Here is a 14,864-nt window from a genome sequence, read left to right as displayed (position 1 = left end):
GCGGGTGGACACGGCGGGAGGGTGGCGACGCTGCCTCACTTCTGACTCCGGGACACTGAGGAGCACGGCGGGGCCGGGGGGGGCTCGGGGAGGTGCACCCCCGGCGCTCGGTGTTCAGCCGCGCTTCGGCGGCGACTCGCCGGCCGGGTCCCGCCGGGACAGCCGGGGCCGGCGGCGGGACGGCCGTGTCTCGGCTTTGGCCGCCGTGGGTCGCGGCAGGGAGGCGGTTAACGGCCAGGGAGCCGCCGAGGCAGGAGGAGTCCGCAGGCGGGCGAGCAGGAGGGGGCCGCCGGGCGAGCTGCCCGCAGGCTGCCCGCCCCCGCCGAGCCGCGCCGCGCTCTGCCCCGGGGCGCACGGGCCGGCGGGGCACGGCGGGGCCAGGCGGCGACCGCGGCGACAGCAGCAGCGGAGGGGGGCAGGTTTCGTGCCCCGCCCGCCTCGGCACGGCTCGGCATCTCGCGGCGCGGCACGAACGGCTCGGCTTCGCGCGGCGCGGCACGGCTCGGTTCCGCTCGGCACGGCTCGGCTCCGGCAGCTCCCGAGCCATTCAAACAAGTGGCTCCGGCAGCACTTCGGGGCCGGGGCTGCGGAGCGGGCGCAGCGTGGCTCCCTGCCCCGGAGGCGCCGGGCCCTTCACACTGCCTCTTTTCTCTGACGCTCGCTCTTTATTTGACGATGAAATAATGTTGACATGTCTTGAATTATTAAGTATTCCCTGGATTTTATTAGCACATGATGCCTAAATGCTGCCTGTATCTGCTGGGGTCTTAACCAGAGAGGAGCGAAGGAGAGAGGCAGAGAGACAGAGCGAGGGAGAGGAGAGAGAGGGGTTTTTGACAGCTGTATTTGTGCTGATAAGCGAAGGCACAAGGAGACGATCGACTAGTGAGACAAGAGGGAAGCGGCGGCTCGGAGCTGCTGAGAGGGGCTGCGCTTCCCTCCCGAGACGGCTCGGCCCTCCCGGTGCCGTGCTGGGGCTTGGGGGGGACCCGAACTCCCTCCCAGCACCTGGCCGAGTTCTCGGCCAGTGCCTGTGTTGGGGGGCAGCTCGCTGGCTGGGCACACCAGCTGTGCGGGGCAGATGCCGATTGAGATCGTGTGTAAAATCAAATTTGCCGAGGAGGATGAGAAGCAGAAGGAGAAAGAAGAAGGGGACAAGGAGAGCCTGATCGAGGAGCCTGCCCGGCCCCATTCTCGGGACCTGGCCACCTTTGCCAGCACCAGCACACTGCACGGCTTGGGACACATCTGCCAGTCAGGACGGCTGGGCGTGCGCCAGACTCTCTGGGCATTTGCCTTTCTGGCATCACTCGCCTTCTTCCTCTACCAGGCAGCCAAGTCAGCGCTGCTCTACCTGGAGCACCCCCATGTCATGGCCCTGGACGAGGAGGCCATCCGTGAGATGGTCTTCCCCGCCATCACCATCTGCAACATCAACCGCTACCGCCACTCGGCACTCACCGACGCTGATATTTTCCACTTGGCCAACATGACCGGGCTGCCCCCCAAGGACCGGGATGGCCACAAGGCCACGGACCTGCTCTACCCTGACCCCGACATGGCTGACATTGTCAACCGCACTGGCCACCAGCTTGACGACATGCTCAAGAGCTGCAACTTCAGCGGCGAGAACTGCTCATCCCGTGATTTCACTGTGGTGAGTGCACACCTGGGTCAGCTTCCCAGGGGGCCCCTGCTGGCACGGGGAACACCCACCCCTCTGGTCTCACCAGAGCAGGGCTCCCTGGCTCACTCTGGCTGCTGAAGTTTGCATCTCTCTCTGTTTGAGTTTCCCTCCAAGTTTCACAGGGAGAGAGGGAGAGGGTCTTCTGTGGGAGCTCTCGGCAGGGCTCTGTGCCGCAGGACTGGGCTGTCGGCAGGTCTGTGCCGGAGGGGCTCACAGGCAGGAGCCAAGTGGGGGGGCGCAGCAGGGCTGAGCGGTCCCCACGGGTGGCATGCAGTGGGCAGGGGAAAAGCTGTGGCATAGAATTCTGCTCCAGCCTGTGCTTTCCCCGGGTTGAAGTGCCCTGACGCAGGGTGCTTTGCACAGTGAGAGCGTGCGGGGGCGGGGGGCAGGCAGAGACCCCTTTGCACACAGGGGAACCTTCCTGCATTTGGACAGTTAGCACTGGGATGTGTGTGGATGTGGAGGCTGCCGGCATTGCACACGCACGTGTGCACACACGCACATGCTGAGCTGCTCCGCTCTGGAGACACAGCTACAGCTGGGCGAGCAGGGTCTGCCCGGGGCTGCCCACTCACTGCCCAGGGCTGGCAGCAGGGCCTCCTCTGAGCAGCGCCCAGTCTGCCCAAGCGGCGAGCCCCAGGCCGACCGCCGCTAGTGTGCAGCTCTCACTAATATTGAGCCTGGAATCACAAATCCCCGCTGTGGTTTGGGAAAATAAATGTGCTGAACGGGCGGAATACCTGATGGGACCCTTTTCAGACCGTAATGACTCTGGAAATGAGCCGCCTCTCTCCTAAGGCTGCCAGGGGCTACTGCTCGGTTGGCTTCTGCGTTCCCAGAAACAGTGCTGCCAGCCGGACTCCGCTTCTTGCCAGGGAGTGGGATGCAATGCCATGGGCTGTGCGGGATGCTGGGGGAGAGAGGATGCTCTGTGGGTCTGGAAATGGCTGATGCAGCATGTTCCGTTTCACTTTGTGCCCATCGGTACAATGCCTGCTCAATGCGCAGGGTGATGCTGTCCCTAGGAAAGAGATGTTTGGGGGGGCTGCCCTGTGCGGGGGGGGGTGGCATGGGGCACTGCAGTGGAGTGGGAAGGAGCGGGGGGGGCAGCCCCGCTCCTCCTGGGGATTTGCCTGGCTCTGTGCCTGCTCTACGGCAGCTGCTCGAGTTTGCCAGGGAGACGCATGGTCCAGCAGGGTTTGGAGACGGAAGCTCCGGTTCTGGACAGTCCTACACGTGGCTTGGCCATGCTGGCTCCAGCCCTTACGTCCTCCTGGAGGATCCTGAAAGCTTTGGTGTGTGAGGGAGGCAAACAAGACCAGCCTTGAGCCGGGCAGTGGTATGGCATGGCAATGGGTTTTACCATGTGCTGAACCACTCTGTGAGACTGGCAGGGCAGAGATCAGGTGGATTGGTACGAGCTTCCCACGGCGGGGAAACAGTGTGTGGTATGCACTGTGCTGTGTGGCAGTAGAGGGTGACAGACAGGACAGTCACTGGGACCCGGCTTCTTGGCAGGAGGCTGTGCAGGACCAGCTGGCCTGCCTATATCATCTACTTACAGGTATGCCCTGGGGATGCCCAGGCAGCCAGGCTCTGGTGTGCCAGCACCCTGCACAGGAGCAGGTTTCAGGCAAGAGAATGACCCACAGGTTCATGGCCCAAAAAAGGAGAGTGTAAAAAAACCCTCCACCCCCTGTCCACAACTCAGCCCTCCAGCATGGCCTTTGAGGCATCAGGGCTGTCAGCAGAAAGAGGCACCTCTGCCACCTCTCCCTTGCTCGGAAGAAAGCAGTGAACCTGGGGCAGGAGAGGCTGCAGAGCATGGATGTGGGGAGGGATGTGTGAAGATGTGACTTTTCTCCACCACGTAACATGTCCCAAAGCCTTAGCAGGCAGCAGTGGGACCTGTCGAGGCATCACACTATTTGCAGCTGGAGCCTCCTACTCCCATTCCCCGAGCCAAATCGGTCCTTTGTGCCTCCTGGGAATGACTGAAACACAGTGCAGGCTGCTTGGCAAGCAGGGTGAGTCCCAGCTGTGATGTGTGGGCTTGGGCACTCCCGTGCCTCCCAGCTGTGGCCGCAGTACAGGGGCACCCAGGCTGCTCTGCACCCACTTGTCATGCAGTGGGGAGGTCCAATCTTTGTTGGTCCCATTTCTGGATCCTCATGTGAGCCTTCATGTCCAGAAAGCTCTTGTACCACTGCTGCTGTGGGTGGGTGCGTGAGTCACAGCGTGTCCCAGCAGTGGTGGAGGGCTCTCAGACTGCAGCACATCACAGTGGGGCAAATAGCCTAGGGTTGCAGGGCACCAAGCCCACAGCAAGCAGTCTCTGTAGCAGAGGTTGTCCCCCCAGCAATCCTGGAGAAGGGAAGGAGCTTCCCCTTCAGCCTTTCTTGCAGGAGTGCTGGAGTATTTCCTTCCCTCTGGATATGAGGTGCACTTCATCCAGAGGCTGGAAGTTTTACAGCACGAGAGTGGCCAAGCTGTGGGGCCGCTGCCGACTGTCTGCCTGTTCAGGAGCAGGAGCAGTGCCGAGGCTGGAGAGTGTCCCCTTATGCTGCCGCTTGCAGCCTGTGCTTGTACAATAAATAACTCGTGCGGATCCTTTAAGTAAGAGCCGTGAGTGGTAAATGATCTTCCCCTATTCAACGTCACAAATCCACGTTCTTTATGGGATAGCAAATTAAGAAACTATCGGGGGAAAAAAAAATCCCCAGCGTAAGCATCTTCTGTGTAATAAAGCCTGGCTGGGCTGTAAATCTCCCCAGCGGCAGGGACAGCCCTGAGCCGCAGCGAGACTCCCTGCAGCCCCGCTGACAAATGTGCCCTCTGCGTCGGCTGCTGGAGGGCCGTGTTGGAGCCCTGGCAAAGCCTCTTCTGACCCCTTCGAGCTGCACCATGCTCCACTGCCCCCAGTCCCCTCTGTGCCCGCCGGCACACTGTCCGACGGATGCCTCCGCGAGGGCGCCGGGAGCAGAGCGCTCCTGGCTGGGCGAGTGCAGCTGCGGTGCTGAGGGTGTGAAGCGTGCGAGCGGCTGTAGGAAATCAATGGCGCTCTTTACGTGCCACTAAGTGGGAGGTTGGGAAGTGTCCCCGTGGGGCTGGGACTGAGCTGCCACGGGTGGATCACACCCACCCTCGCCTCTCAAGCCTGACACCCCTGTACAACACGAGGCCAGTTCAGGCCATGTCAAGGAGTACTGTGGAAAGGGGGAGCCCTCCCGGTGGTGCTATGGGGATGGGAGGGGACAGACAGATGGGGGGACAGGAATTTGGGGGCTGTGTGAGAAGATGGATGGAGGGGCCCCCCTCTGCTGGCAGCAGTATCCCGCCTGTTTGCCGGCAGTGGCTGTGGCGAGAGGCTCCACTCGCGGCTGGGCAGGAGCCCAGTGCTTTTCTCAAAATCTCATTCACTCTCAGAAGCCTTTTGTTTGTGATGTGTGGCTGCCGAAGCCAGTTGTGCCAGGGCTGGAGGCTGGGGGAGAGCGGGGAGGTTGCTGAGAGCTGGCAGTGCCTCTCAGAGCTGGCATATGCCCCAGCTCTCCAGGCAAGGCCTCCCGCCTGTCCAGGATGTGGGCAGTGTGAGGGGTCTCCCCAGAACCCCAAGAAGACCTCAGAGGGGAAAACCCCTATGCTGATGGGGAACATCCTCAGCTACACCCTATATGCACCCGAAAGATCCTGGCTGGGGGGGTGGCCAGTGGGCAGTAGGCTGTTGTCTCTGCCTCCTCTCTTCAAGGCTCACCCGCCGTTCCTGACACAGGGTCCCTCTCTGACCTTTCCACCAGAAACGTACTTAATAAATGTCACATTTTCAGTCTATTTTTACGCTGGGTAAAAGAGCTGAACTGGTTGTTCTTCGCCTGCCCTGCCCTGCCCTGCCCTGCTTGGTGCCTGCTCAGCCCCCTGAATTCAACCACGCCAATTCCCCTCTCCTCCTGTACAGGGCTGAGCAAGCTCCAGGGCATGGGGGGCTTGCTCGGGGCTTCCCAGATGCCCCAGCCCCCCAGGGCTCCAGGTACTGCAGGACCTGCCCTGGCTGGGGCACAGGGTGGCTCTAGGGCCAGGCAGTGCCATACAGGTCTCACCACAGCATCATCCCCACGGGTGGGTAGCATAGCTGTGACTGCGGTGGGTGTCCTGCCACGCATGGCAGGGACTGGCTGGGCTGGGACTGGTGGTGTCAGTGCCCAGTAGAGCCTGGAGCATTCGTCACTGATCCCATGCCTGTGAGCTGCTTGGCTGAGCCACCTGTGCCCATCTGGATCAATGCGCTCCACTCGCTGCATCTACCTCCTGCAGTCCCAATCTAGTGCCTGAGCCACCTACCCAGGGACTCACAGCCCATCCAGAGCCCACCATCCTCCCAGACTGGCCACCATGCTTGTGCATTTCCAGGCCTGTGTCCTGGGTCGTGCAGACACGTCGCAGGTTGGCTGTGCTCCTGTCCTGAGCAGCGGCGGCAGCAGCTCCAGCGCTGTTACACATGAGCTGCCCGGGCACGGCTCGAGGCGCTGTTTGTGCCAGAAAACGGGGGACTTTAATGCAATTCGTTGCCATTTAATTTTACACAATTCCTGCTGCTTAATCCGCTGAGAAATGCTAATTTATACAATTCACGTCTAAAAATAAATGTCAGTCCAGCAGCTCCCAGCAGCGGGTAGCTGCTCCCACCAGTCCCTGCTGAAGCCTTGTGCAGGGACACCAGCCCAGAGCCCACCTTGCTCCCTGCCAGCCAAGCTGCTACTCCTTGCCCCACAGTGCCCAGGCTGCAGCAGCATGTGTGTGGATGTGGGCATAATGGGTACTTTGGATACTGTGGTGGGAGAGTGAGGAGCTGGCTGCACCTAAGGATGTCCCTACAAAGCCCCTCATCGCAGTGGGACACAGTGACAAGGGGACAGTAGATGTCTTGGCAATCTGGCTGTCTTCCAGATGGTTGGGAAGATGTTATTGGCATGGGGATTATGAGATGTCTTTGGGACTGCCATTCTCTCATGGATTCCCCTATGAAAGCTGGGCTCAGCCCCATGTGCAGCTGTACCCTGGGCTGTGGCTGGGGATGCATAGAGTGAGAGGGGTGTCCTGGTGCAAAGGGCTGGTGTGGGGCCACCTGAGCTGCACATGAGGGGTCCGGCTGTAGATCAGGGCAGCCTCTGCCTAGCTGGCAGGTATTAATTGATCATGAAGTGCCATTAATGAATGTGGGAGGGGAGGGAAGCATGCACTTCTCCTGCCTGGGGAGTAGGGATGCATCATTAGGTCCCTGAGGAAACTGCTCTGCAGGGTACAGGGAGGGGGTCAGATCATGCAGAGAAGGGGATCCGTGACTGGGAAGTGCCTATGCTCAGCTCCCAGCCCCATGGCTCTTGCCCTCAAGCATGTCCATACCCTGCTGCCCTCCTCCCCAGCCCCACTGACCCATCTTGCCCTCATCACCTCCCCTCTTCCACACCTTTGCTGAGCAGACCCCCATGCCACTTCCATTCAAGTGGAGTGGCACCGACAGCAGCAGTGACACTGGGAAGCAGATGCCAAGGCAGTGGGGTGTGCACGAAGGGCCATGGCTGTGGGTGCCAGCTCCCTGCAGGGGGGGATGAGGCGGGGGCACAGGAGGGTGCGGAGGCGACGCGGCGGGGGAGCAGAGATGCTGGAGGAGCCGGCGGCTTTCCCACCGTCTCCCTGATTGAGATCAGATCACCGTGAGCATAAAAAAGCTCTCTTCATAATTATATTTAATGAATTGACTTTAAAAGCTCTTATGCTCTTATCTGGGTAATTTAATATCACACACTTAATAAGCCTGTCTCCGATACGGGGGGAGCCAGCGGCCAGGACGCCCGCGCCTGGTATGGCTCATCAGGGATGTGGGACGTGCCATGAGGCTGGTCCCACAAGCCAGGCTGAATGGGTGAGGACACTGGTATCCCCTGAGACCAGAGCACCCATTGAGTGACTGTGGGGCAGTGTCCCTCCAGCACTGCTGGCTGCAGAGTGGGCTGGGCACCTCGGGTGTCTGTGGGAGGGATGGACACAAGACATCCATGAGGACTTGGCCCCAGGAGCCGGCGCTTGCTGGTTCCCAAGGCCACAGGACTGTGAGTTCATGGGGTGGTGGAGACACAGGGCTGTGGGGCTGACAGGGTGCAGGGTGATTGGCTGGAGGCAGAGGGGTTTATGGGGTGCAGCATGGCCATCTGAGCATGAGGCAGGCCTGTCTGGGTTGCAGGTGTCCTGTGCCAGTGGCATAGTTGGATGTCATGTGGCCCCATGGCTGGAAGGGTATTGCTGTGATCCTGTCCTTTATGCCAGTGTCAACCGTGGCATGTTCATGGCTGTCCCATGAACAGCGCTGGGAGCAGCCATGGGGCAGAGTGCACCTCAGATTCCAGTGCCACTATGCTGTAGGCTCTAGCCAATCGGGGCAGTCACCTGGGATGGCACAGAGGTAAATGAAGGCTTGTCACCTCGGTCTCTGCAGCTCTACCTCCCCCTGCCAACTCCTGCAGTCCCAGCCTCGGTGTGGGCTGGACAGGCAGGCATTGCTGCAGCCCCAGCAGGAATCTCTGCCCCCCCCCGCGACCCATCACTGCATACAGGCGGGCACCTGCAGCAAGCCGGAGGGAAGGCCCTGCCATATGGAGCCAAGAGCTCTGGGGACTCTTGGCTGTGGAGCCTGTGTGTGGGCTGGGGCTGGGACCTGTGTCCTGTGTCTGTAGGGACAGCCCCCAGCATCCCCTTCACCAGGCACTCACTGGGCAGCAGGATGGAAAGCCGCTGTCTGGGCTCATGTTCCCTGCATGTCAAAGCCAGAGCTGCTGTGAGATAGCCTGTCCCCCGAGCCTGGCACTGTGTCCCCAGTCACCCAGTGGCCTCAGGTCCATGAATTTCAAGTGATAGAGGATAGAGCAGCACTTCCCAGTATTCATGTCAGTGCTTCCCCAGGACCGGTGGCAGGGACAAGATGACAAGGGCAGGGTGAGTGATGCTGGCCTTTGGCCAGCCATCTCCAAGTGCTGGGGTGCCTGGCAGTGCCGGCTGCCATGCCAGCACTTGGTGCCAAGGCTGGGCAGGCTGGAGGGAGGAATGTGCCAAGGTGGTGGAGTGGGGGGACAAGGACACAGCTGCCACCTGGCCCTGCAGGGGTGTTGGGGGGCAGCCCCATGTGGAGTGGGGACTCCAGCTTCACACTGGGGCAGCCGTGCCAGGTCTCCCTCCACGAGGGAGAGGCTGGAGAAGGAGGTTTACGGAGCTGCACTAAGTGACGCAAATGGTTTGAAGCCCATAAAGAGAGACGGTTTTATGTAAGACGACTATATAAAGCTCTGCTGTTCTGCCATTGATGAGATATAGGCCTTTATTTATAGAAGGCAATGTTTGTGGTGCGAGTGCTGAAAGCCAGCCAGGGACCCGCAGATAGGGCGTCGAGTCATTTGACATGCAGCTGCCGTCGACACTGTTCACACATTAAAGAAAAAAATTAACAAATTTGCAGCCACTCAGGTGGAAAAAACAATAATTGTCGAAAAACGTATTTCCCCCTTTTTCCAATAACAAATAACTGGAACGCTGTTGGGGAGGCTTGAGCTTGTTCTGGGAAAGGATGGGCTGAGGCTCCAGCCAGGCTGGGGGATGGAGCGGGCAGAGGGAGGCAGACAGGGTTGGATGAGAGCCCAGACAGGGGATGCTGCCATAGGGTTGGGTGCCCCTGCCTAGGCATTTATATGTCACCACTGGAATAACAGGACCTACAGACAGGGGTAAAGGCACTGGCAGCTCAGCATGGCCATGTGTGTGTTGGGGGCTGGGGAGAGGGGGAAAACACCAGGAGCTGAAGGTGCTCGCCACATGAGTGGCTGTGGACCAAGCCCAGCTAGATTTTCCTGCCTGGCCCAGCATTGCCTCTTCCTGCCTGCACACACAGGGATGCTCTGAGGTTATTTCTTAGCCAGATGTGGCTGGGTTTTACTGGAGAGCAAGCAGCCAGTCCCCGTGGTCAGAGCGCCCTGCCAAATTCACTTTCATGCACGAAAGGAGGAAAAACTTCCCATGATTAATTGTGCAATAGGGGAAAACATGCATCTCTAACCTACTCCTTGACAGTCGGTGGCCTTTTCTCCTAGGCGCTGCCCCAACATGCAGCCAGAGAGGAGGAAGCAAGCTTGGTCCTCAGGGCATGCTCCCTGCACAGGCTGCACAGTGAGGGTGCAAGGGAGGGTGCCAGCACCTCTGCCACGTCCTGACTCTGCCAGAACCACAAAGAGGAGGAATTCCTTGCCAGCCAGGGCTTCCCAGCAGGGAGCAGTTAGATTTATGGTCGAGTATCTTCCCTGCAGCTCCCCGCTTGGTTCTGTGGGTGGCTGTCCCCTGCTCATGCTGCAAAACCTTCCCCTTTGTCCCCAGTGTGCTGTGCCAGCAGCTGTCACAAGCAGGGCTCTGCCAGTCCCATATCCACCACCCCACCACTGTGTCAGCAGCAGGCGGGAGGTGAGGGTGGCACATGGCACTGTGCTGCCAGGCTTGAGTTGGGGGGCTAGACTTGCATCCCGACCTTCTGGGACTCAGGGCTCCTGCATATGCCTGCCCTCTCACCAGGAGACCTCGCTGGCTGCACAGCTGGTCCTCCCCTGCCATCCCCAAGCAGCTCCTCAGCAGAGGCCCTCCAGGTCATTGGGCCACTCACCGGGCTCTCAGACACAGGCCTGAGCACGCTCTGCACCTGCGCAGCACTTGAGCGCTGGCTGAGCTCGGCTATGGTCAACAGGTTTTCTTCCAGCAAAACAAAAGGTTCCCTCCTGATTGCAGTGTGGGGAAGGCAAGTACAAGAGCAGCAGTAGAGGCAGGAAAGCCAGAGGCTGGAAGGACCTGTGGGCACTGTGTCCCAGTGGCACAGGGGTTGGGGAATCCTCTCTGTGTTGGAGAGCTGAGCCAGGCTGTCCCCTCTCCACGGTGGCTGGGCAGACAGGGAGTAGGGGCTGAGGAACCCACCAGTCACTGCCAGCCACCAGCCCTGGGTTGTGCAGGGCAGGAAGGGAGAGGAGGCGCAGCCTTGTCAGAGGAGAATCCCTGATTAATCACTAACAGCCAGCCCTCCCGCCAGCAGCTCATTAGTAGTTTAATTCCCGGTGCCCGGCGTGCAGGAGGGTCGTGCGGTTCTGATTGAGCCGGATGCGCTGGCCTGGGCAGCTGCAATAAGGCAGTGGCTCCCCCTCCCCAGTCACAGGCACAGTCAGTGGCCGAGTCCCCCACGCCCGGGGTGGGCTGAGCAGGCCATGCCGCAGGTACTACCGGTGATGTGTGTGCACAAATGCTGCAGATGCTGTGGGTGCTGTAGTCGGGCACGGGTGAGACACATCAGTGACAGCGGCTGCAGAGGGCTGGCAGGCAGCCCAGGGGCAGGAGTCGTACCCACGTCCCCCTCCTGTATCCGGCTGTACTCCGGCTGTGCCTGGAGCGTCGAGGTCCCTTCGGTGTCACGGGGCCGAGAGCGGCTGTCAGCGGTGTGAGCAGCCGTGGCGAGGCACTGCACTCGGTTGCACAGAGATCTCTCACCACTCTGTTATCCCCGGGGTCGGTGGCACCCGCACATCCCCGTCCCATCCCTCCACCACCTCCACCTGCACCCACAGGGCAGAAAAGAGAGGACTGTTGTGGCATCCATGTCCCTGCCTGCGTCCTGTTGTTCCTGCCGCCACCACAGGCTCTTTTCTACCCTAGCTCTTCTTCCTCCTAGGCCAGGGCTCAGCCTGGGGGACCCCTGCAGGGATGGGATGAGGGACTTCACCTGGGCTATGGGAGCAGGAGAGGGGCAGGAGGGAGCTGAGTGTCCCAGCAGAGAGGCAGAGGCTGTGGATGGTGCCCATGGGCATCTGGGCTTGAACAGGTAGGCACCGTTGTGGCTCCCAGCTGCCAGGGGGTGTTTGCAGCTCAGCCACATCCTTTTGCCCTCCAAACCATGCTGTGCCCTTCACTCCCAAGCTGCCATTTCCACAATTTCTTTACTGCCCAAGGAGGGAGGGAGGGACCACAGCAGAGGGAAGCATCTCCATCTGTCTTCAATGCTCCAGTGGCTGGAGCAGGGCAGGGCAGGGGCCTGTGGGTGTCCCCACTGCAGTGGGGTGAGAAAGGCTTGTGTGCATGTGGGGGCATGTGGGGGACATACTGAGACTGTGACCCCTGCAGAGTAGGTAGGGCCAGCCCAGCGTCTGATGCTGCTGCCCCCGAGAAAGGCATGGAGCAGGCCGCCTTCCCGAGTAGGATGGGACTGAGGGCACTATGCAAATCCAGCTGAGATTGATGCAAGTATTAATTATGTCCTGTCAGCTCAGCTCTTGCCCAGCAAGGCAGGGCACCGGGTGCTGTGTCTTGCTTGCGCAGGAAAGATGGGTTTGCACTGGCAGTGTGTGCCCTATGTCTGTCCCCTTGTCCAGTCTGCTCCCACAACCCCACTGTGCACCATGGTGTGCCATGCCAGGTCAGCCGGGCTCTCCTAGCCCCATGGCACTGCCTGGCCCAGGGCTGAAGCCATCTCTGAGCACGGAGGTGAACAGTCTGAGGCAGGAGCAGTGCAAGAGCTGTCAAGCAGCCTGGCACGCCCGGCTCTGAGGTCTTGCTAATCAGAGTGTGTCTGCAATTACATGTGCTAATTATGGGCAGAGGTTCACAGCAATTCCTGCCCTGTTGGCATCATGTTGGTCACACTGATGTGCTTTGCTTCTGCATGAGGACAGGAGTGAATAACCAGGACCATTCAGCTGGCTCTCCTTGCCCAGGAAACAGTGTATCACACTGCCCAGCCTCTTCCCATCCCATCCCATCCCATCCCATCCCATCCCATCCCATCCCATCCCATCCCATCCCATCCCATCTCATCCCATCCCCATTCCATTCCGCCCTATTCCACCTCATTCCATCCCTATTCCCATACCATCGCCATCCCATCCCATTCTGTCCTACCTTCACTCCCATCCCATTCCATTCCATCCTATCCTATCCCGCACAGTACACCATGTGTGGTGCCATCCTTGAAGCCCTGCGTGTGCAGCCGTGACAGCTGCTCTGTCCCCGAGCACCTGGTTGACTCCACATCTCAGTGGAGTTGCTTTTCAGAGGGAGTTTTTCAGGCTCTGACCCCCCTGTACTGCTGCTGCTCTGACATCCTGTTTCCTTATCGCCTGACATGACCTTAATTAACTCCCTGTGCTGATAATGCTCTGGGCTTCTCCTCCAGGAGCTGTATCTCAGCATCGTATCCTGCCTTACCCACTCAGGGACTGCTGCAGAGACTGCACAGGCAGCCTGGAACAATGGGGAGAGCGGATTGTGTGGTGCAGGCAGGGCAGGGCAGTGATATTGGGGTCGCTGGGATGACATGGAGTGGATGGGGCAGTGCTGGAACTGCAAGGTTGGTGCTGCATTGAGGATTTCAGAGGTGATGCTGACCAGGTAGAGATGGTTGTCATGGTGCAGAGGTGGGGGTGCAGGAGAGGGGCTGTGCTGATGCCCAGGGCAGAGCAGCAGAGGCAGTGGTGCCCATGGTGGCAGCATCCATTCCAGGCAGGAAGAGATGCTGTGCAGCATCATGGAGGGGTCCTGGCCCTCCTCACTGCTGCAGGCAGGGCACAGGGGCTGCTCAGTCAGGAGATGGGCGTGGGGGCCCAAGGGACTGAGCTCGCAGGGCCCCACCACCCCCAGGGTCTGTCTGCCTGCCCGGCTGCCCCTCTGTCGCCAGCTCGGTGGATTGAAATGCAGGCAATGATAACTTGTAGCCACTTTATCTCCTGTGCTTGGCAAATATTGGCAGAGGGGAGATGTTTCAATAGTGAGGTTTGTCGATGGGAATCTCGGTGGGTGATCCCGCCAGTTCCACGCTCTGCAGCAGCCCAGCTGTCTCTGAAGCAGCTGCTCATCAGGGTTGAGTCTGACATGGGCGCAGCCTGGGGCCCATGGGGCTGCTCCCAGCACCTTCTGCCCATGGACTGGTTCCCAGCAAGGCACTGCTTTGAGCTTCACTGTGTTGCAGCTCATATCTCATCCTCTGGCAGAGGCAGCTTGGGCCCTGGAGCAGGGTCCCTGCTCAGGGCTCCTGTCAACCTCTAGGTAGCTTTGCCCTAGCAGCAGGGCAATGCCATGAGCCCTGCAAAAAGCAAAGGTTGCAGAATGCTCTCAGCCAGTCTCCTCCTAGCTTGCAGCCACACAACCCTCTTCCCCACATCTCCTAATCCCCACAGCTGCTACTCCCCATAACTTTAGTCCTGCCTGTCTCAGGTGCTCAGCTCCACCCCCAGGCCCACATCCCAGGCAGCAAGTAGGATGGAGGACCAGCTGTTCTTGCATGGGCAGGGTGCAGTTCGTCCCCTCTGCTCATGCTGCCTACAGACACAGTGGGAGTTGCATTTTCCTGAAGCTGGGCGTGCGGCAGAGACCACAGGCATTATGGAAAGTGTGTACAGATACACCTGCTCACAACATGTGACGTATGGAATGCAGTGGGCAGCATGCGGCCCTGGGAACGTGGTGCTGGCTTCAAGCAGGGGGAAGGGAAGAAGGTCTGGACAGAGGAGATGGGAGCTCCCAGTGCTGTTTCCCTGTGTGTGGCAAAGGAGTCCTCCATCTGCAGGGGCATCCCCATCCCTTTCAGGACGTATCCCTACTGCCACAGCAAACCCTGGGAGCTGGGAGGAGCTGGAGGTGACAAATGAGTAACTCCTGCAGCTGCCAAGGACCAGCACAAGGGCAGGGTGGCCCAAGCATCCAGGAGGGCCAGACACCTTCAGTCCTAAAACCCCTAGACCATCACCTCCTGCATAGCGAGCAGAGGCTAGGGATACATGGGTAGAAGGATATGGACTGCAGGGTTGTCCCTGCCTGCCAGTGCCTGCGCCTCTTTCCCTGCCTGGCAGCTCCAAGGAGGGGGCCCTTGTCAGTGCCAGGATGCCAGGACTCTCTTGATCAGCCCCTCTGCCCGGGAGCTCGCAGGCTGGGGAAAGCCAGCCCCTATCATGTTTGTTCCATTGATTTAGCGCCGCGGAGAGGGTTTAATCAGCCTTTAGCCTGCACGCTCCAGCATTAAGAACAAATCCATTAGCCACGAGATAACCACAAAGGGTTGCGCTGAGCCTGGATGAGGTCCCAGCGCCTTCAGGATGCAAATTGGCAATCAAAGATCAAA

General features: G+C 59.8%; 1 protein-coding gene across 2 annotated transcripts in view; it reads left to right on the top strand.

Annotated features, from left to right (window-relative positions):
• The first annotated feature begins 494 nt into the window (after nt 1–494).
• The window catches only part of ASIC4 (acid sensing ion channel subunit family member 4), a 29,121-nt gene continuing 14,751 nt past the window's right edge, over nt 495–14,864 (top strand). For both annotated transcript variants that reach the window (XM_032693379.1, XM_032693380.1), the window contains exon 1: nt 495–1,657. In XM_032693379.1, coding sequence (XP_032549270.1) covers nt 1,082–1,657 — 576 coding nt within the window. In that variant the 5' untranslated portion in view covers nt 495–1,081. The remainder of the gene's footprint in view (nt 1,658–14,864) is intronic.

Source organism: Chiroxiphia lanceolata, chromosome 7 (genome assembly GCF_009829145.1).
Source record: "Chiroxiphia lanceolata isolate bChiLan1 chromosome 7, bChiLan1.pri, whole genome shotgun sequence".
Taxonomy (NCBI): Eukaryota; Metazoa; Chordata; class Aves; order Passeriformes; family Pipridae; genus Chiroxiphia; species Chiroxiphia lanceolata.
Note: the sequence above shows the minus strand (reverse complement) of the source record. Positions and strands in the feature narration are given on the sequence as shown.